Below are 22,253 nucleotides of genomic sequence, written 5' to 3'. Positions count from 1 at the left end.
TGAAGTTGGGTAATTAGAATCATTTTGTGCAATGTATATATTTGCTGATCATTTATAATCATAGAGATTTCAGCGCAGAAAGGAACAATTTGGTCTGTGGTACCTGTATTTTCACGACATCTGGTTGCAGATTGAATCTATCCATTCATTTTCCTGCTTTTTCTCAATTGTAATATGTATTTTCTTCAAGTATTATCTAATTCCTTCCTAAATTCTTGGAGTTGCTCACCATTGATTGTCAGCTTTCTGAATCCATCCTGTTGCTCCAGTGAATCAATTCTTTCATCGTGGATATGTCTTGTTATCATTCTCAGTCAGTTTTCACTGCACCTTTTCCATGACTCCAAGATATCTTTCAGATAATGTAACTGTAGTCTAACCAATATTTTGCTGTGGTTGCTAATGTATATATGTTATGTCTAAATGCTAATGTAAGGCATGTTTATTTGTTGATAGGAAGCACATAGATCTATATGTTTACTCTGTGGGATGCTATACAAAACTAGTGCCAAGTACCAAGCCAAATATTTTATTGTCCATTAAATTGATTATCTCAGAGGTCCTGTGAGATAATGTTTCTGTGAATCAGTCCAGTGTATGTAATTGATTTAATATGTGATTTCTTTATAGCCATGTCAAATGAAAACCGGGAAAATCGATTGTTCTACTCTGAAATTCCTCATGAGATAAATAAGGATTCTGTCCTGCTGCTGTCATGGAAACCTCTGCTAGACTATTTTCAGGTATGGGAAATAGTGTAATAATAGATGTTTTACTGATCACTAGTATAAATGTTGAATGATCTATTTTGGTTTTGTGTCTGACCCCAGTCTGTTCCTGACTATGGAATTTATTGCCGTGAAGAAGAGCTGTTACGGGAAAGGAAGAGAATTGGAACAATTGGAATTGCATCGTACGATTTCCACAAAGAAAGTGGAATGTTCCTGTTCCAGGCGAGCAACAAGATCTATTTCGCGGTGGACGGTGGTAACTCAGGCTTCACTGTGAGTCACGTTGTTTATTTCCATCCTTACAAGTTGAGTTACTTTTCTCCTCTTTCACTTCACCTTGCTAGGGCTGTTCTTTGGTTAAGATGTCATAAATCTCATTGGCAATACACCCTTTGACTTTCTTTCCAGAGTGTGACCCCCCCCCCCCCAATGTCCGTGCATGGCATTGATGTCTGAAATGAGAAGTCGATGTGTGGAACCTCCGAGTGGGCACAGTTTAGAGGGAACGTTGTTCATTAGGGGACCTATTCAGGGTCATTCTGCAAAGTGAGCAACAGCTGAAAGCTGGTTCGCCTTCTGATGTTACCTTCCTACAGGAAAGCATGTGACACTGAATGTCCAAAGTCACATAGTCTGACAGTCTGAGAGTTGTCCACCAAGGATCCATCCCTAATCACTTCCTATTTCTTGTTTACATATAGCATCCTCTGAAAAATCAATGACACTTTACACTCTGCACTGTTGATCATTTTGATCACACCACCATCTCTAAATTATCAGACTGCATGTCTGGCATTCTGTTCGTGATTGAGCAGAAATTTTGTCTTGGGAAGATCTATTAATCTTGGGAGTCTTGTCCTTGGTTCCTGCCCCAAACCTTGCTCCCTCATCACCAACTCCACTGATTACTGCCTGAGGCTGAACCATTCTGTATATGACTTCAGAGTCATATCTGATCGCAAGTGAGCTTTCAACTAGATATTGGCTCTGTCACTGAAACCACCTACTATTCCAACACCAAATTATCCCCTTCCTGTCTGAACTTTTCTGCTATTGAAATTCTCATTGATCCCTTTGTTACCTACAGACTTGACTATTGTAATGGATTCAAGGCCTACAGCTTCCCCCTCCTCAAATCTCCTACAAACCTGAGGTCATCTAAATATCAGCTGTCCATGTCCCAGCTCACATTAATTCCCATTTGCCTATTACCCCATGTTTGCAGACGTACCCTGGTTTCCAGTTAAGCAACACCTTAATGTTAAAATTCTCATCGTTGCTTTCAAATTCTTCCATGGTCTGGTACCTCCCTATCTCTGTATTCTCCTTCAGTCCTACATTGCTCTAAGATATCTGTGCATTTCCATTTCCAGCCTGTTCCGCATCCCCATTTTAATTGTTAGCCCTTGGTGGGTGCGTGTTCAATTGCCTGGACTTCTTGGTTGAGGAATTGCCTGTCTAAATCTCCCTACTCATCTATCTCACTCCTCCTTCAAATTTCTTCTTAAAACCATCCTCTTTGAAAAAGCTTTTAGTCATCTGCCCTCATGAAGTGCACTGATCTGTCTTTTTGTGCATTATTTTACCTTATAAAACTTCTGTGGAACACTTTAGGCCAGGTTATTAAGTTAATGGTGCCATATAGATATAGGTAGTTGTTGTCACTGAGTAAAGGTTGTGTTAACAAAGTGAGTTGGAGGATTAGTTGAAGGCCAATAGTTAAATGGCCTTTACATTACATGTTAAAGTGATGCACAATAAAGGCAAAGTCACAGATTCCTTCTTATGGGGAAGATGAGAATTTTTATTTCTCAGAGGCTGTGAAATTTTATTTTCCAGAAGATAGTGGAGGCTGGGTCATCGAATCTGTGATTGATTTTTGGTACACTAATGAGTTGAGGCTTATGAAGGGGCATTATTTATTGGCCATCTCTAAAAGCTTTTGTGGAAGTTGTTGGGAGATGCCAGTTTGCAGTCCCTGTGGTACAGACACACTCTCAGTGTTTTGTTTTTTACAACACTTTGATATAGCTGATGGGTGATGACACCATTTCAGAGAGAAAGAAGCAAAATAATTGAAGTGCTTTGAGATGACACAACAACATAAAGGTTTCAGTAAATGTCTTGGCTGTTTTATTTTCCAGAATGAGCCATTAAATCCTTCACCGGTGAAAACAAGCTGTTCCAACATTAGGATGGATCCCAAAATATGTCCTGCTGATCCATCTTGGATTTCATTCATCCACAGCAATGATTTGTGGATCTCTAACATTGAAACAGGGGAAGAAAGACGACTAACATTTGCACATAAAGGTACTGATAAGGCTTACAAAAATGCTATGTTTGCTCAAACCTGTATCCACGGTTTTAGGGAAGCTCTCCTAATGGCCCTCTGTACTTCAGTGAGATATGGAATCTGTTCTGATAGCCTTACATGCAAAGGGATACAGAGGAACCTCGATTATCCGGCATTCAATTATCCGAATATCGGATTATCTGGCAAGATCACAAGGTCCCGATACCCGGCTAAACTATGTTATCTGGAATTCAATTAACTGAACGAAATACTGCCCGCACATATCCTTTGGATAAGCGAGGTTCCTCTGTATATGGAATTTAGTCAGGAAAAGAAAGATTTGCATTTTTATAGCATCTTTTACATCCTTAGGAATCTCAAATAGTTTGACAGCAAATGAAATCTGCCAATGACTGGCTTCTATCCTTAATGATAAATTGTGTGTGTGGATAATATGATATTGAGAATAATAGTAGGTAAATGTTCTGCAGTACCAAACAGGGAAAGATTTCTATGATTTTTGTCTGCAATCCTGGACATCTACCAGAAATAATTAAACAAATCTACAACCTCGCCCTATGAATGAGGTTTGTGAACAATTTATTTACACGAGTATTGCTGAAAATATGACGTGCATGCTGTTCTACTGTGCCTTTTAATCTTGCACTCATCAGGACAGATGCAAGAATACCACATTTTAAAAAGAGCAATAATCTATACTGCATGAGAAAGGGGTACTCATTCAATGTCAAGTTGGCTCTGATTTGCTGAGGCAGTAACAGGGGCCTATTTTCATCCATGCTTTTGTCTAGTTCAGAAAAGATGCAATACCTGGATGTGTTCCTTTTGCCTGCAGAGGGCAGAGCTCTGGGCATAAAAGGACTTCCATGTTTCTCCCAAGCATGTTTAAGCCCCATTGTGAACCCAAATGATAATGGTTAAGTTAGTTATTTGTGTAATTCCTAACTCATTCAGGATTGTTTTGCAAGTGATGTGCATGTACATTTTTATCAATAGTTTTCAACTACTTCTCCTTTGGAGAATTCCCTGCGAAATATACATTTCCTAATTTGCTCAGGATAATGTCATCAAATTGAAAAGAATTAATATTATCACCTTTTTTTCACAGTATCCAGTTACTGAAATTACGTGATAATAAATAATAGAATAGCTGTGACTGACAGACTTATCTGATGACTACAGGGACGTAGAGTCATAGAGATGTACAGCATGGAAACAGACCGTTCAGTCCAACAGACCAGATATCCTAACCTAATCTAGTCCCAATTGCCAGCACTTGACCATATCCCTCTAAACCCTTCCTATTCATATACCCATCCAGATGCGTTTTGAATGTTATAATTGTACCAGCATCCACCAGTTCCCCTGGCGGCTCATTCCATACACCCACTATCCTCTGCGTGAAAACGGTCCCTTTTAAATCTTTCCCCTCTCACTCTAAACCTATGCCCTCGAGTTCTGGACTCCGCCACCCCATGATCTAGGAATTTTTCACATAGACAAAAGTTTTGTAGCCTTTCACAAATCAAGAATAGCAAGAGAAGAAATTTCAGATGAAGTCCAATGTCGTGACAAAGTGGGAATTGATAGTGATGGAGTTAATAGTCACACGTAGGTCATGTCAGTATTAATCAGTAACACTTGACAGATAATGCAGAATAAATTGAATTGAAGGCAATACTGCCTGAAGAGAAGAAAATAAAACACAACATGGACAAAAATGAAAATGAGATGGTGCAAAGTGAATAACAGGAAAAGAAAATCATATCTCAACATTTCCAGGTAGAAGTAGATGTCAGGGTTTTCACAACACAATGCTGACCTTACAAATTCTGTCTCCATAGCCTTTACAAAACTACTATAGTTTGCAGTCTGCATCCAACGTTTGTCAAACTTACAACAGCCATCGGCAATTTCAAACCAAAATTAGGAATTGTTAACCAGGAATAAAACTTCAGTTTTTTGGATTTAACTAAACTATGTCTTAGCCCTTACAATCTGACAAAAAATGCCTATTAGTAAACAAGTGCCTGTGGAAGAAAAGAACAGAATCCAATAAACCATTTGGCCCACTGTGTGTGCTGATTCTCCAAATGAGCATATCAGGATGACATTGTGGCATTTCCTTCATTTTGTTTCAGAATAGCAGTTTTTCATTTAATTTATACATTTGGATATTTGTTTTTTCTGATTTTTGTCATTAAGGTTTGCCCAACTTAGAGGATGATCCCAAATCTGCAGGAATCTCCAGTTTTGTACTCCAGGAAGAGTTTGACCGGTACACAGGGTACTGGTGGTGTCCTTTGGCTGAGGACAGTAAGTATATTCGTAAAGTGAATGTATGAGATTACACTGAATTAAATGATATTAAAATCAGCCCCTTTCCAATATGCAGTGTGGTACCTAGCCACACAGAAGAGAAAGATAAAAGTAAAATACTGCAGATGCTGGAGATCTGAAATAAAAACAGAGCCTGCTGGAGAAACTCAGCATGTCTGGCAGCATCTGTGGAGGGAAAGACATAGTTAATATTTCAAATCCAATATGATGCTTCTTAGGAACTGTCGGGTTATATTCATAATCTATTGTTAGCTAATCTCCTCTGGGAAACTACAATTTAGGATCTGTGATTCTGAGCAGGGAAAGAAAGGCGTCTGTCAGTAATCCAGTTTCTTAGTTTGTGGGGTTACAGGAAAACTATGTCGGATTTATCTATGGTGTCTTACATAATCAATTAGTAGACGGGCCACTTGAACAAGGTAATAGAGGTCTGTCACCATGATTGTTGACTCGTTGAAACAATTATATTAGTAATTACTTGGTGCAGTTTAATGTATTAGGTCCACTGTGGAGTATTCAATAATTATTACATAACTAATTACATAAAATAATAGGAACTTACATTTATGTAATAGTAACATTTTTCAGGGCTTTTTACAAGAGCATTATCAAACGAGAAATACTACTGATCTACATAAGGGGATATCATCGAACATAGTCAAAAACTTGCTCAAGAGAGGTTTAAAAGAACATTTCAAGGAAGTGAACAAAGTAAAGAGGGGAGAGATTTAGGCTGTGGGTTGGGAGGAGGTATTGTGGAGATTAGGGCCCTGTCAGCTGAAAGCATGACCACAAATGTTGAGTTGATTAAAATTGGGGACATACAGAGAGGCTAGAATCGAGGGAGTGTAAAGGTCTGAAGGTTTATCGTATTGGGGGAAGCCAAAGAGATTTGGAGGGATAAAGATATGGAGAGATTTGAAAACAGCACATTTACACCTTATCAACAGTAAGGGATAATTTAAGTCTTGGTAGTGACTTAGCTGGAGCTTATGTTGGCAATTCTTTAGAATTTTTCAGTTGCCTATTTTAAGAACGTCAATCTCCACGTTTGATGACATGTCACACAGCAATGATGGTATGTTTTCCAAACACAAACCATATCAATGGGCCAGTGATATTAAACTGACACTATTTAACTTCCTAGCTTCTTTGTGTAACAATATGGTGAGGTTTTAGAATTAGCCATTGATACCCAACTACTTGCACGACTGCGGGAAAAATTGATTGAAAATTGGATGTGTGAATAAAGATATGGCATTAGTTATGCCTTTACTGGTGAGACTTAGAATGGCAGGTTTGTGTAGTTTCAAACTAAAGGCCAAAATCCAGGCTGATCTTTTTCAAATGGACTGCTCATATTTATCACTACTGGAGTTGTTAGAACTTACTAATTCGTTTATGAAGTGATTACCCACGGGAAAATTATTTCAAGGATGCTCAGTGTTTTAAGTTTTTCTCCTAACACTCCAACAGATAAAGAAGTATAAATTCAAACTTAATCACTTTAATGCTGATGTTGATTTTATTCAAGCTGAAATTGAAACTCTTTCCCAGCTCCAGATGGGGGAAAGATCTTCAGGATACTTTATGAAGAAAATGATGAGTCAAATGTTGAAATTATCCACGTGACTTCACCCATGCTTGAAACACGAAGGTGTGATTCATACAGGTATCCACGAACGGGTAAGCCTTCTATTTTGTTACATCGGCCTCATGTCAGTTGGGCATTTTGAGATCTCTGTGATGTCCAGGATTAATATACAGAATAAGAACTGCAGTGTAGCAATTGCAATTGTCCAATTATATTAAGTAAAGTACAACAAAAAATTCTCAATTCTGGAATGGATGCATTGATTTAGGACAAGGAACCATCAAGTGACTGGGACTGGTGGCCAAAAACACTTGAGGTGACAATGAAAACCACTTGTACCAGGTTAGGAATGTACTCCCTTAGAGAAATGGCAGTGAAGAATATCTGAGGAACAGAAGGCAACTTTTAAGAAAGTCATAGAAAAATCATACAAGGAAAAGATTTTCAAAAATAGAAGAGAATCATAAATCAGTGTCTGAATGTAAGTTGCACAATGGATACATTGGTATTTGTCCTCAGGTAACAATTTTGGGCTGTACAGTTTTAGGCTCAAGTGAATTCACAATTAATTGCTGAGCAAAAAAGTTATAAAAAGATTTCCTTGCTCTAGATCTTTTGAATTATATTTCTATATTTAGATAGTAGAACATTGATTTAGATTAGGGGAAATAATTTGCAACTTGCTGAAATCCTGTCTTACACAGTGTGAAATCTCCTATGCACTGTATGGTGTTCAGAATTATTGATACCATTTTCTCCAGCACAACAACTTATATTTATATACCAGGAAAATGTCCTCGAGTATTTCACATAAGCATAATCAATGCCGAGACAAATAAGGGATGGTGACTAGACATTTGGTCAAAGCAGTGGTTTAAGGAGAGTTCCAAGCGCTGACAAATGGGACTAGATCAGTTTAGAGTATCACATCAGCATGGACGAGTTGGACTGAATGGTCTGTTTCCATGCTGTCCATCTATATAACTCTAAGAAAAGTAAGATGAAAACACCATGAGTTGGAGATGTAGGGAAGCAATACTAGAGGGCAGGAAAGTTCATAAAATGCTGTGATCATTAACATGAGAAAAGGAACAGGGTACTACACATACTGTTTTAGCCACTGGGGTTATCTTTGTTTTGCATTTCTGCAGTCTGTGGCAGGCTGAAAGTGATATTAACTGTGGAATTCCTCAGCTATTCCTTTTGTACACAAAAGTTCTCTTTGGTTTGACCACTGCTCCATTTTAAAGGATTTGTGGTGGTTTTGATGTATTTATGAAATTGTATTGTATATGCATTACTGGGAATTTTGCATAGTGATAATATCTAATTTGCTTCACTAATCCCAGAATGGCCGCTTTGGACTCTCTAATTCAATATAAATTCATTCATACATTGACAGGATCATTCAGTACTGCTCAATATAGGAGTGGTGTATCCTTCACCAATTCCAGTATGTTTTCTTACATATAGCTTTGTATTTAAGTTCTTATTATTCATATTACACAGAAAAATAGAGAAATGTGCTCACATATATGTTACATAGGGTCTACTTTTAACTGTATCAAGTGGTAGTCTTGGCTGAGCTAAAATTTCACTTATGATTTAAGAAATCAGACTAACTGTGAGCCCTAGTGATAGGAATCAATAATTCTATGGAGCTTGGAGAAATCTGTGAAACAGCCTTCCCACAATGAAGATTGGGATCTGTAAGATTCAACAGTAAGGAACAGACCTGTGAGACCAGTCTCCCAAATGTGGGTTAATTGTTGGACTCACCTGTCGATATGGAAAATATAATTAGAGTAGCTGACCAGATGTGAATAATTCTTGCAGTGTCAGCCTTGCCAGCTGACGTATATTGGTTGACACAAAGGCTATGTCTCTCCACTTGAAAGATCCAGGACAGCAGCAGTGGGACACAGAGCAGTTTGATTTGATACCCAGACAACAGTGGGGCTTATGCATCATGTCAGTTAACAAGCAATGCTGTCGCCATTTCCTAATCTCTGTATTTGAGTGTAAACTTTTCAGCGTCAGGTTTAATCTGTTGAAAGTACTGTAGGCTTTGGACCTGTTTCCTCTCAAAGTTTTTGTTGTTATCTTTCCTTACTTGATTAGTTGCCATGCCCATGTTATCCTTTTATGGAAGAATGAGTAGCTTAACTTTCAAACAGCTGTACAAGCACAATTCATGCGTTTCTTGGTTACTGTCCCAGGAGTTCAGTATAATGCTTTCAGGTCCGTTTTTAATCATCCCCAAACAGCCCAGCAATGATTTGTGAAATTTACCCTCTCGAGGAATGCAAATGTAACTGCACTATTTGTCCTAATCTCCTTATCAGCAGGTCCTTTGCTGCCAGCCCAGTCTATCTATAACCTCATGTTTTTGTGCAAATTAAAGCTCCTCATGCCAGAATCCCATTCGTGAAGACACTGTAACGATAACTTGTTCCTGCTGCCAAAAACACAGCCCCCTATATTTCTCATGGTGAGTCACTCGTGTATTGTACAGATGAAGTACATTGACATTCCATATTCACTTTGTTAAAACTTGGCAGACATGGATGTCACCAGGGTTGGAGGATTTGAGCTAGAGGAAGAGGTTGAATATGCTGGGGCTGTTTTCTTTGGAGCGTCAGAGGCTGAGGGGTGACCTTATAGAGGTTTATAAAATCATGAGGGGCATGGATAGGATAAATAGGCAAGGTCTTTTCCCTGGGGTGGGGGAGTCCAGAACTAGAGGGCATAGGTTTAGTGTGAGAGGGGCAAGAGGGTAGTACATGTATAAAATGAGTTTCCAGAGGAAGTGGTGGAGGCTGGTACAATGACAACATTTAAAAGGCATCTGGATGCGTATGTGAATAGGAAGCATTTGGAGGATATGGGCTGGATGCTGGTATGTGGGACTAGATTGGATTGGGATATCTGATCGGCATAGACGAGTTGGACTGAAGGGTCTGTTTCCATGCCGTACATCTCTCTCACTCTATGACATGTCCCACTATGCCTCTTCACAGCAGGAATGTAGTACCCATTCCCTCTGTGCTTTAACCTAATGTACATTTCTCATAGGCAGGTCACATCATACAATCAATAACCTTTGTGAATGTGGAGTCCATGACTGTTTATTGGCAATATTAATATAGTGTAAATATACCTCACTTTAATATAACACTTAAGCAACTGCTAATGTTGTGACTGTCAGACTTGGAGCAAGGGATATTGGTGTCAATCCAAAAATAAAAATTCACAGTTCAAATTGACTGAAGTAGAGAAATTCTATTAAAGCAAATCTAATGTAATAGTAATAATTTATTTCTGTTAACCATTTTCTCTCCCTTTGGTACTGGTAAATAAGGTGAAGGTGTTGTACCTTTGAACTTTAACTGTTATTGAATTCTGAATTGATGCAAATTGCTGACATTTCTTTTTTTTTGATATTGCAGGAACTCTAAATCCAAAAATAACTTTCAAGGTGTCCGAAGTAACAATAAATGCTAATGGAAGGGTGAGCACCTATAATAGTCACCAAATTTCAAATAAACTAAGTTACTAACGACAATAACAATAGCCATTATCTTCTCCAGATTGCGAATGTCATCGACATGGAATTGGTCCAACCATTTGAGGTTCTTTTTATTGGAACGGAGTACATTGCACGGGTTGGATGGACTCGAGAAGGAAAATAGTACGAATGTCACTAGTCCCTGGCAGGATCTGTCTGTTTTTCATCTGTCATTATAAGCACAAATGAGAAAGCAAAGAAACCTGAATTAGATTTAAGATTGTACTGTCGTCAGATACTTGATGTTCAGAGATTGTAAAATGCATGTACTCAGATACCAGCAGCTATCTTTATTCATGTAATATTGAATAGTCACTAACTGCAGTAGGAATGTGCCATGTTTTTAAATATTGTTATATTCTGAGGGTATCTCTGGGACGAATATCTTAAGGCGGTAAATCTATATCTGTACGATTTGTGCAGGTAGTCAAACCTTAGGGCTGAAAATTTCCCCTGACAATAATTTTAAGCATGTTAACTTTTACACAAGAATTAGATGTGTTCTGAATAATTCGCCTGAGGTCTCTTCTATTCAGTTTAATATTTTATTCAAGTGTACGAGACATTTATTTTTAAATTTTGATTTTCTTGTAGTGCATGGGCCATCCTGTTGGATAGACCCCAGACCAGGCTCCAGATTGTTCTGATTCCACCTGCTTTGTTTATCCCAGTGGTGGATGATCCAGTGAAACGGCAGAAACTTGTGGAATCTGTGCCTGATAGTGTAATGCCATTGATTATCTATGAGGAAACAACAGACATTTGGATAAATGTATGTAACATTCCCTTCCTTAAATTTATAAACCAGTTGCGATTCTCATTCATGTTGTGAGTGATTGTAACGTTAACATTCATTGTAACGTTAACTTTCTCACATTGTAGACACATGGTTGCTGATCCAAAACAAGTTGATGAATGGTTCAAAATGAAACTTCCACATTCTTGCTGTGTGTCAGCTGAGTCATAAGGTCCTGGGTTCAAATCCCACCCAAGGTTCTTAGCACAAAAATTAGGGCTGACACTCCAAGGAATTTGTGCACAGGTAGAGGTGCATCTTTTGGATAAGAAGTTAATGTAAGCCCTTATCTGCCTTCTAGAAGATTCCATGACATTATCTTGAAGAGCAGGGAAGTTTACCTGGTGTCCCTCTCAAGCAACATCACAAAAACACACATTATCTAATCATTATTGCTTCACTGTTTGTTGGAATTTGCTGAGTGGAAGTCCATTGCCTTTAATACAACAGTAACTTTTTTTGTAGGTGCACGACATACTGCACATATTTCCTCAGGTGAAAGAGAATGAGATTCAGTTCATTTTTGCCTCTGAGTGTAAGACTGGTTTTCGACACCTTTACAAAATTACAACCATTTTGGAGGAGTGCAAGTATAAACGGTCCTGTGGAGGCTACCCTTCTGCAGGTAACACATAGGAAAACTTCTCTTGAAGTTGGAAAACCATGTTATTAATTTCACAAAAGATAAAGTACTGACCAGTTAAAATATTCTATTATTCAATGAATATTGTAAGTAAGAAAAGCTTTATGTGTAGTGTTCCTATTGTTTAGGAATCAGAATTGGAGATTTAGAAAATATATTTCAGATTCATGTGGGAACTGGTTTAATATTTGGCAGTGAAAGTAATGGAAATATAAGAGAGATAGAGAGATTTATGTTACATTTCAAATTTTGGGATTGGTCAGATTTATTTTGAATGGTCCTATATATTCCTGTATTATAGTTAACAGATTTTGCCGCATCTTCCTGCCAACCATGTTCCAGCCAGTCAGCACCCTCTTCCCATGTTGTATAGATTAGATTAGATTAGATTACTTACAGTGTGGAAACAGACCCTTCGGCCCAACAAGTCCACACCGACCCGCCGAAGCGCAACCCACCCATACCCCTACATTTACCCCTTTAACCTAACACTACGGGCAATTTAGCATGGCCAATTCACCTGACCCGCACATCTTTGGATTGTGGGAGGAAACCCACGCAGACACGGGGAGAATGTGCAAACTCCACACAGTCAGTCGCCTGAGTCGGGAATTGAACCCGGGTCTCTGGCGCTGTGAGGCAGCAGTGCTAACCACTGTGCCACCGTGCCGCCCACGTGGTGTTTCTTTTTCAAGTTTGGCTTTTTGCATCCAAGTCCTCATGAGTGAAAAATGAAAAGCTTGGACTTCTTGTCTTATTTTAATAAATTTGATGCAAGATTTTCTACAATACTGTAATGATTATACGTTGTCTGTAAGCACATGGAGATTTTTGGTGGTCCTGAAGGATATTATTAAAATTCAATTCTTTCAGATTTTTTCCTTTCTTACTAATCCATGTGATATCTTCCACAGATGATTTTAAATGCCCAATTAAAGAAGAATTACCTTTGACGGGTGGAGACTGGGAAGTGCTCGGGAGACATGGCTCTACGGTACGTACGTTTTGTGCTTCAAGAAAATGTTGTCAGTTTCCATGCAGTAGACATGGGATGAGCTTCCAACCTTTGCAATTTTGAGCTTTTGTGGTAACATGACACTGAAACTGTGTTCAAACTATTATTGGGTAGCAGTAGACTTTTAACTTTGCAGTGGACAGCCAGTAGAATAGGATGATCAAGCACTCAATCTCTTAAACAACAAGTTGAAACAAAAGGCTGCAAACTGATTGGGTGTTGTGTCCCAGAGTGGCTGTGAGAAAAGTCTGGGACATAGTCCCTACTTGTCTTTTTGGCTGAAGAACAGTACTCGAAGATTTGATTGAAACTCATGGGGAAGTTTTTGGGGAAAGTAAACATAAGTCTCATTCCCAGTTGTTTACTGAATGCCGTCAGTTTGTCTGATAAAGTTTCTCGGATGTATAAAATACTCACTGACGCCAAAACAATGTTGTCCTTCATTTAGATTTCAGGCATGTTGGCAATAAAACTGGGACATTAATATCTTGGTCAAGAGATGGGGTAATCTCAGGAGTTGTGCTTTTGATTGTCAGCCAGTGAAAAATGTGTGAGTGAACGGTGGATAAGAAGGCGATCAGCCTGCTTCTTATGACCATCACAGTTGAACAACTCACCAACCATTTTACTTGCAAATGAATAACAGCAAATGGGTGAGTGGAGCTGAACAGGACCATGTGTTGTAGAGTCGAGGTCTGTATGGGAATAGATGTCTAATCATATGCTTTTGTCCACCATTTGTTATCTTAACCTTGGGTTGGCGCTGGTAACAAAAAGGCTCTGCTTTACATAGCAACTGTGCTAGTAATTGCATAACACAGTTGATGCAAACTGAATGATATTTTCTCAAATCTTGCATTTTTGACAGATATGGGTCAATGAAGCTACCCACTTGGTGTATTTTCAAGGTACTAAAGACACACCTTTGGAGCACCACCTTTATGTAGTGAGCTACGAATGTCCCATGGAGATTGTACGACTGACACAGTTAGGCTACTCTCATAACTGTTTTGTTAGCCAGGTAAGGCTTCCACTCACTGCATATATCTACTTCACAAAATGAATACCATAGATCCAGCTGGAGAAAATTTATTTCCATACCCCTTCTCAGTGAGATCTTCATTTGGAAGATGTTGAATAAAGTTTGACAACATAGTGATTATTTTAGCATGTGGAGTTTTACACATACTGATGTCAGCCTTGTTTGCTGATATGATGGATATTATGGGAAACAATATCAACTATGCCAGATCAATACACCTGTTTCTCACAGAATAACAGATTTGTTTCAATGCAGAAGGAGGCCATTTGGTCTGTTATATCTGTACTGGCTCTGTGAGTATTTTAATTAGTGCCCAACTCATGCTAATTGATAGTGCAAAAGAGTTACAATTTACATCTCCTGTTCACTTGTAGAACTTTGATATGTTTGTCAGCAAGTACAGCAACCAGGACCATCCACACTGTGTACGTGTCTTCCGACTGACTGGATCAGAAGAAGCCGCTCTTCACAAACAGGGAGAGTTCTGGGCCACAATGCTGGAGTCTCCAGGTATTGTCACTTCTTATTAAGTGGTCATGGAGTAAACCTCCCTTGTGCCATAGCATCCAGAAAGCTGCCTGACAGAGTCATACAGCATGGAAACAGGTACAGGTCGTTCTACTATAACCTGACAGTTACGTTCCTCTGCAATCCCATGCTATAGGAAATCACACTGTAGAAAATCGCCAGAGAACATCGCTGTATTCATTCAGTAGAAAGTACAAATATCATCCATAATTCACCAATCGCGTTATAGCCAATTCGTGTGGATGAAATGTGCGTTATAGCAGAACGATCTGTACTTTGGTCCAAACAGTCCATGCCGAACATAATCCCAAACTAAACTACTCCCATCTGCCTGCTCCTGGCCCATATCCCTCCAAAACCTTCATTTTCATGTACTTATACTAATGTCTTTTAAATGTTGGAATTCTAAGCATATCCACCACTTCCTGAGGAAGTTTATTCCACATGCGAACCACCCTCTGTGTAAAACATTTGCCCCTCATGTTTTTTCTAAATCTCTCTCCTCTCACCTTACAAATATGCTGTCTAGTCTTGAAATCCCCCCTCCTAGGGAAAAGACAACTACCATTAACTCCACCTATACCCCTCATTATTTTATAAACTTCCATAAGGTCGCCTGTCAACCTCCTATGCTCCTGTGAATATCCTTCAAGGCTTTCTGAGCCATGGGATCTTACAAATATTAATGCCTGGATACTTGCAGAGGGCATAGAGATACATGGGATGGCAATAGATTCTGAGGTGTGCTAAAAGTCTTATCATAGACAGACATGCACTCAGGTCTCACTATTACTTGGATCCTGCTCAGCTGATAGTTCTCTGGTCATGCAAAATTTGTAATCCACCACCTGTTTATTGAAATGGACTCCATTACAAATTGATTCAAGCTTTCTTTTCCTGAAATTCTACTGGTTGTATTACAGGTTGTCCTCCAGATTACATTCCTCCAGAGATGTTCAGTTTTCACAGCAAGTCCGGGTATATATTATATGGAATGATGTTCAAACCACATAATCTACAACCCAGAAAAAAATACCCCACCCTGCTTTACACGTATGGTGGCCCTCAGGTAGGATTATTTCCCCCAATTCCCCGAACACTTCACTCGGTATTTCTTTATCTCCACTCCTTTTGTGTGTCTTGTACCATATCTACATTCTCAAAGGCTGACAAAGAGATGGCTTGCTGCTCTGCCTCTACTGGGGCAGATGCAATTGGTGTTATTCCCCTGTTCCCACTTTCTGATGGAGTTAATGGGCTATGTTAGAATTCTAAAGCAATTTCTTCCAAATCCCTATTTGATTTATTTGTGACCAACTTATATTGAAAACCTCTAACTTTCTGAGCGTGTCTGCTCTTACCAAATTTCATAATTTTACTGATTCCTGTTTCGTCACACCTCAGCCTTCTCTTTTTGAGAGGAGAGGGACCGGCCTATTTATCTTCTGGTAAAGAAAGCTAGTACTTCCTGTATGTTCTTGTAAGTCATTCTATTCACCTTCTCCATTGCCTCGAAATCCTTCTTATAATCAAGACCGTCATAATTGTAGATGTTTGCTGATGGAGTAGGTGGTACTTGAACCTGGGACACAGGGGTAAGGACATGACCACTACACCGTAGAGCCCATTTGGTACAATCAAATGTCAGTACAAGTAGGATAACTTCTCTGCTTTTCAGTTCTATCTGTTAAACACTAGTGCTTGGTTTCTTTGGTTTTTTTGGCCTTATTAGCCAACTTTGCAATTTCAGTGATTTTTGCATTTCAGCCCTCAGATCTCTATGCTCCTCTACACAATTTCAGTTCTTATTTTCCAATAGTATTTTACCTCTTTAATTTTCTTACCAAAACATATTACCTCACTGTATCTGGTGGCAGGGTTTTCACTGGACCACAGCAAAGTGCCGTGACGTTTTAAATTATAATTAGGGGCAAGGAGGCGGGCCCTTTGACAATCTCCAGAACAGGGCTTGAGCTGCTTTTAGGACTGATCAGATCCATGTACTAGCAGTGGAATCTGCTGAGCTGACTCTCAACCTCTGGTTCTCCATGCTGAAATTCATTCAACAGTCTGTTAACTTAGTGCCCCTGCCTGTGGTTTCTGGCAGAGTCAAAAGAGCTAGTCGAATCCCTGTTGAGGTTAGCAGAATAGTCCTTCTCTTGTGTGCTACCTCTTCCTTCCTATTTGTTCACTCTTATTTCTTCTGATATTATAAACATTTAGTTGTGTTATTCCTTTAACTTTTTTGTGGTGTATTTTGCCACTTGCAGTCTCTTTTAATCAATCTTTTCCAGATGAATGAGAAATAATTCTTTTGAAGATTTCTAATACATGTTTCTTGGAGACCAAATGTCACTCTTTAAAGTTTTTCTGAATGTTTTCTCTTTATTGACTTGTGATTGCTCCCCCACCTCGTGTATTCTCCACACCAAAAGGAATGCACAGATTGAGATGCTGTATCCAGGCCTCAGTTGCAGAGTAGTTGTCTGCTGGGGCATCGGGAGTAGCTGGAAAAGACTATGACCTTCCCTGTGGGAAAGTGCTGATTCTTGCTCAGATTAATGATGATGTGGAGATCACCAACGCATGAAATCGAAGACCAGCTGTAAAGGACAATTAATTATAACCTTTAATATGGTTTCTCCCACAGAATCACAGAATAGTTACACAACAGTAGGCCATTCAGCTCATTGTATGTGTGCTGGCTCTCTGAAGGGCATTCCACCTCGTGCCACTTCACTGCCTTCTCCCTATAATCCTGCATGTATTCTTCCTTTTCAGATAATAATCGAATTCCCTCCTGCATGGCCTTGATTGAACATATTCTGAGGCAGATCCTTATCTCTCACAATATGGGAAAACTTTTCCTCCTATTTCAGTTGGTTCTTATGCCATCTGCATTGTCTTCTCCATCCTTCCACCAATGAGAATAGTTTTATTCCTGTCTACACTGCCCAGTCCCCATCATGGTTTTGAATATCTCTTATTGATTCTCCTCGCAGCCTTCACCAATAAAAACAGTCCCAACATTTCCAATAAAAACAGAAAGTGCTGGCAGCATCTGTGAGGGGAGGAAAAAAAGAACTTGAGGAACTTGAATTCGGATGAAGAGTCACATTGGTCTTAAAACATTAACTCTGTTTCTTTCCCTGCAGATACTGCTAGACCTGTTGTATTTCTCCAACACTTTCTGTTTTTATTTCAGATCTCCAGTAGCCACAGTGCTTTGTGTTTACCCAGTTCCTCCAATCTGTCTACCTAACTGCAGCTCCTCATCCCTGGTGATGATGATTTTCTGTGCCCTATCTGATGTCATAACATTGATCCACCTGAGTATTTACTTCATAGTGAAAGTAATTTGGACAAAAGATTGTCAAAAATATGATGCAATAGACAAAAGTCTTTTTTTTTTAATCACATAGGTGCAGTTGGTAAACAATCGCTTTAAGGGAGTTAAATATCTGCGCCTGAACACTCTGGCAGAGCTTGGTTATGTTGTAGTCGTCATCGATTCCAGGGGATCCTGTCACAGAGGCCTTAAATTTGAAGGTGCCTTGAAGTACAAGATGGTAGGTGGAAAGCTTTATACTTCGTGTTCCTTTTATTGTGAGACTAGAAGATAACAGCATAATATATAATTTGATAATATAGGGAAAAACCTTTGAATTTCTATGAAATGGGTCTAGTCGTCTCTCTTTGCTAAATTGCTGATCTCAGCTACAGAACCGTGAGGAGAAGCTGAGCACCTTTCTTTTTTTTTTTCCCTTTTTTTGTTTACATAAAGAAAAGCCAAAGAACTTCAAAATAAACTCCTCCTTAATGCAAAGACACCAACAAAAAAAAATCAGTCTCCTCTTTAAAGAGCAGAGTCCTTCACTCTTTGACACTGATCCAGCTCCCTCATAGCCAGCTCTCAGAGTGAACAGACTGAGCACCTTTCTATACAGAGTTTCAGAATAAGGAGCAAACTACTTACAACTTAGTCACTTTCACTGAGTGTCATATTCACTCTCATATGCACTTCCGTCACTCACTCAGTATTTCACGCCCCTCTATACATAGATCCAACTGCTTCTAAGATGTTATTCTCTGCAAATGCATATAGGTTTTCAGCTGAAGTAAAATGTGAGCTTCCAAGTTATAATTGGAACTCTTGTAAACCTGGAGCTTACACACTGAAATATTTTGACCAACTGTACATGTGCCTAGTATGGTTTGGTGTTGATTTATATTAATCATGCAATGCTATTCACAAATGCTTTTAACATTCTAATTAGTGGATTTCTTAACAGGGTCAAGTAGAAATTGAAGACCAGGTGGAAGGGCTACAGTATTTGGCTGCCAAGTATAGCTTTGTTGACATGAAACGTGTTGCAATTCATGGCTGGTCATATGGAGGTTATCTGTCGCTTATGGGTCTAGTGAGGAGACCAGAAATATTTAAGGTTTGTATGATAACCTATTCTCATTCACTTGGCTCTTTCATTAAGAAAATTAGGAAAGTGACTCCTTGTGTGTTTATGATAAGGAGGCCTACAGATCACCTGAGGATGGAGTATGTGAATGGATCATCTGTATTTAAATGTAATAACAAAATTTAAAATGACCATCCTTTTCTTCATTTTGTGTATTACAAATTTTCTATATCGATCTGTTCAGAAATGTTATTACACACCTCTAGAGCAGGTGGGACTTGAACCCAGGTCTCTTGACTCAGAGGTAGGACACTACCACTGTACCAGATAAAATCCACTTTCACTTCCTCTAAACCCACTGTTGTGTGATACTTCTACAGCTGGTAAATTAAAACTCATTGTTTTTGGATACCTTTTGTTTTAGTTGTTATATGGACCATTTGGAAGCAACTTTCATTATCTCTTGGTTGTTACCTTGCCGCTGATTCCTCGATATTAACAGCAGAAAAGGAAGCCTTTCAACTGATTAAGTCTGTGCCAACCATTTGCCAAACCCATCAAACTGAAGCTTACTGTCCATTCTCTTTTACAGTACTAAAATGCCCTCTGTTTTAAAGATTTATCCACACTTCCCTTAAAAATTATGATGATCTCATATTCAACTACCTTCTGTGGCAAAGGTTTCCATGCTTGGACAATTCAATGGATAAAACATTTCTCTGAACCTCTTCCCTCAATCCCATGACAAGTTAAATTTATCAACCTAACCTCCAACTGATCATTAGGAACATTACTGTTTCCCTCTGCACTCAATCACAATCTTTCATAACATTAAAACAACTTAGTCACTTTGCAATGGCATAATAAAGAACAGGACACTGATCCAGAGGAAGAAGTAAACAAATGTTTTCTCTAAGAGATGGATTTCAAAAAGGATGGAGATGAAGGTAGACAGATATAAGAGTTTCAAAGGAGCCAAGGCAGCTGAAGGCTTCAGTGCACTTTGAATGGAGGAAGGATTACCTCAAGATCCTAAGATTTCTTTTTATCCATTCATGGGATTCCAGCTGGGCCAGCATTTATTGCCTGTCTCTCGTTGCCCTTGCGCTGTCGTCTTGAGCCACATGGCTATCAGTAGCTTAATTTCAGATTTTTTTTATTGAATTCAAATTGCATGAGATTTGAACTCTGTCCCCCAAACCTTAGCTGAGTTTCTGTATCTGACCTGCTGCGCTTTTCCAGCAACACATTTTCAGCTCTGATCTCCAGCATCTGCAGTCCTCACTTTCTCCTTCTTTCTGTACCTATAGTCTAGTAAAATTACCACTAGACCATCACCTCTCCTAAATTTGAGGAGGTTATAGAGATGATATGTTTGAGGTCATGAAGGGGTTAAATTTCAGGGCATGACTTTTAGCTTTGATGTTTTGGCATCAGAAGCCAGCATAAGTCAGCAAACACATGGGCAAGTCAGACTTAGTGTGGAATTAAATACAGGATGTAGAGTTTATGGCAGGCAGAACAGAAAAGTCCAACCAGGAGGTGATATAGACAGAAGGTGAAGGTTTCAGTGAATGATGGGCTACGAGAAAGACAGAGGAGGACATTGTTATTTGGTAAAAGTGGCCAAATCTTTGTACTGGAATTGGAAGCATGACTCAAGAACAAATAGGATGTTGACATTACAAAAATAATCTGGTCTGGCCTGAGATAGGGTTGGAATCGGTAACAAGCATATGATGTTTGTGATGAGGATCAAAGATGATGCCATCGATCTTTCCAATGTTTTGCTGGAGGAAAGCTGGATATTGGATAAAACACTCTGATCCCTTTTCCTGTTGCCTGGTTCAGGCCTTTGTGGCTTTGTTGCTGAATGTGGACGCTAATGCTATAATTGGTCACCTTGTGTGCAGGTAGCCATAGCTGGAGCCCCTGTGACACTGTGGATCTTCTATGATACTGGATACACAGAACGCTACATGGGTTTCCCAGATAAAAATGAGAGTGGCTATGATATTGGATCAGCAGCAATGCAAGTTGACCGGTTTCCCCTTGAGTAAGTACCACCTCATTGCTATGTCTGTTGCGGTGAGCAGTTTTCACATTCCAACCCAAAGTACATTCAAAATTGGAACCATGTTCACTTTAGTTATCTAACACAAATGTTAGACAATTGAGTCTTATCTGTGCACACTTTTCATTTCTGAGCGTTAAGAATCCTTTGGTAATTGTAAACTTTAAATTACAAACATAAATTTAATTTTGTGGAAAAATAAGTTAGATATCTAGCTTGAGTTAATTGGAGGATTTGTTTTCAATTGAGTTTCGTAACTTCAGTTAAGTAAAGCTGTGTGGCCTGGTAACTGTGAATGTCACTGGCAGTGACTGCTAAGGGTGACAGACACAGAAAGCTAATGAAAGTTCAAGTTATCAACCAGAATATTTAATTCAAGCAAGATGTGTTGAACAAGATGACTAATGTGTTGTACAGTTATTGAACCAAACAACTGTGGTGAATTGCTGAGCTGAATCTGATGCATCTCTGATCTAAATTTACCTGAACGATGCTTCAGTTCCAATTATCTGACTTTGATGTTTTGGGTAATTAGGTTTGAAAAAAAGTACATGCAGATTAGTATTGGCGGTGTTGCACTCATACCACAAACAGGGAGAAGAACATTGCTGGCCTTTGCAATAGAAATTGTTCTGTGAAAATCAGTCTTGAGATCAGCAAGAACCCTAGTCAACAGTGACTGTCACAACACAACACTAAAGGTACTGCTTAAAGCAAACTGTTCCAGAAAATGAACAGTGATCACGTTTCCTTCTCTCTTTCCCACCTGTAGCCCCAATCGGTTGCTGCTCTTACATGGGTTCCTCGATGAAAATGTTCATTTTTCTCATACTACAGTACTGCTTAGCTTCCTCGTTCGAGCAGGGAGGCCGTATGACTTGCAGGTAAAGTTACACCGCAAGTAAATAAATTGCTGTGTTAATAAGGTCTTGCGTTTTCGAAGAATGGATTGATCTAAGAGACATTCTTTTTTTGCCGGATTAGTTACAATATCCTCCTTTGCTTTAAGAATCTGAGATAGGATAGAATTAGAATTAGAAGCAACCCCTTGTGATTACAGCTCGATCATTAGGATTGAGATGAAGAGAAATGTGAATGTTTGGTATGCTGAATCTCGGGGAGCTGTGAATGTGCATTCATTGAGTTTATTTAATACTAACACTCAGGGAACAAAGAGATACAGGGAATGG

General features: G+C 39.0%; 1 protein-coding gene across 5 annotated transcripts in view; it reads left to right on the top strand.

The window, feature by feature from the left end:
• The window catches only part of LOC122540962 (dipeptidyl peptidase 8-like), a 30,020-nt gene that overhangs the window by 4,904 nt on the left and 2,863 nt on the right, over nucleotides 1-22,253 (top strand). For 4 of the 5 annotated variants that reach the window (XM_043677327.1, XM_043677325.1, XM_043677326.1 and 1 more), the window contains 17 exons: nucleotides 631-743; nucleotides 831-1,004; nucleotides 2,876-3,044; nucleotides 5,254-5,364; nucleotides 6,946-7,074; nucleotides 10,432-10,493; nucleotides 10,573-10,673; nucleotides 11,145-11,322; nucleotides 11,812-11,971; nucleotides 12,904-12,983; nucleotides 13,873-14,025; nucleotides 14,421-14,556; nucleotides 15,498-15,643; nucleotides 17,997-18,143; nucleotides 18,867-19,019; nucleotides 20,903-21,045; nucleotides 21,836-21,947. In XM_043677327.1, coding sequence (XP_043533262.1) covers nucleotides 631-743; nucleotides 831-1,004; nucleotides 2,876-3,044; nucleotides 5,254-5,364; nucleotides 6,946-7,074; nucleotides 10,432-10,493; nucleotides 10,573-10,673; nucleotides 11,145-11,322; nucleotides 11,812-11,971; nucleotides 12,904-12,983; nucleotides 13,873-14,025; nucleotides 14,421-14,556; nucleotides 15,498-15,643; nucleotides 17,997-18,143; nucleotides 18,867-19,019; nucleotides 20,903-21,045; nucleotides 21,836-21,947 — 2,267 coding nt within the window. Of the gene's footprint in view, nucleotides 1-630; nucleotides 744-830; nucleotides 1,005-2,875; nucleotides 3,045-5,253; nucleotides 5,365-6,945; nucleotides 7,075-10,431; nucleotides 10,494-10,572; nucleotides 10,675-11,144; nucleotides 11,323-11,811; nucleotides 11,972-12,903; nucleotides 12,984-13,872; nucleotides 14,026-14,420; nucleotides 14,557-15,497; nucleotides 15,644-17,996; nucleotides 18,144-18,866; nucleotides 19,020-20,902; nucleotides 21,046-21,835; nucleotides 21,948-22,253 lie in introns of those variants that run through there. The other variant, XM_043677329.1, reaches the window with a different exon arrangement.

The sequence above is a fragment of the Chiloscyllium plagiosum genome, chromosome 36 (genome assembly GCF_004010195.1).
Source record: "Chiloscyllium plagiosum isolate BGI_BamShark_2017 chromosome 36, ASM401019v2, whole genome shotgun sequence".
In the NCBI taxonomy this organism is placed as follows: domain Eukaryota; kingdom Metazoa; phylum Chordata; class Chondrichthyes; order Orectolobiformes; family Hemiscylliidae; genus Chiloscyllium; species Chiloscyllium plagiosum.
Note: the sequence above shows the minus strand (reverse complement) of the source record. Positions and strands in the feature narration are given on the sequence as shown.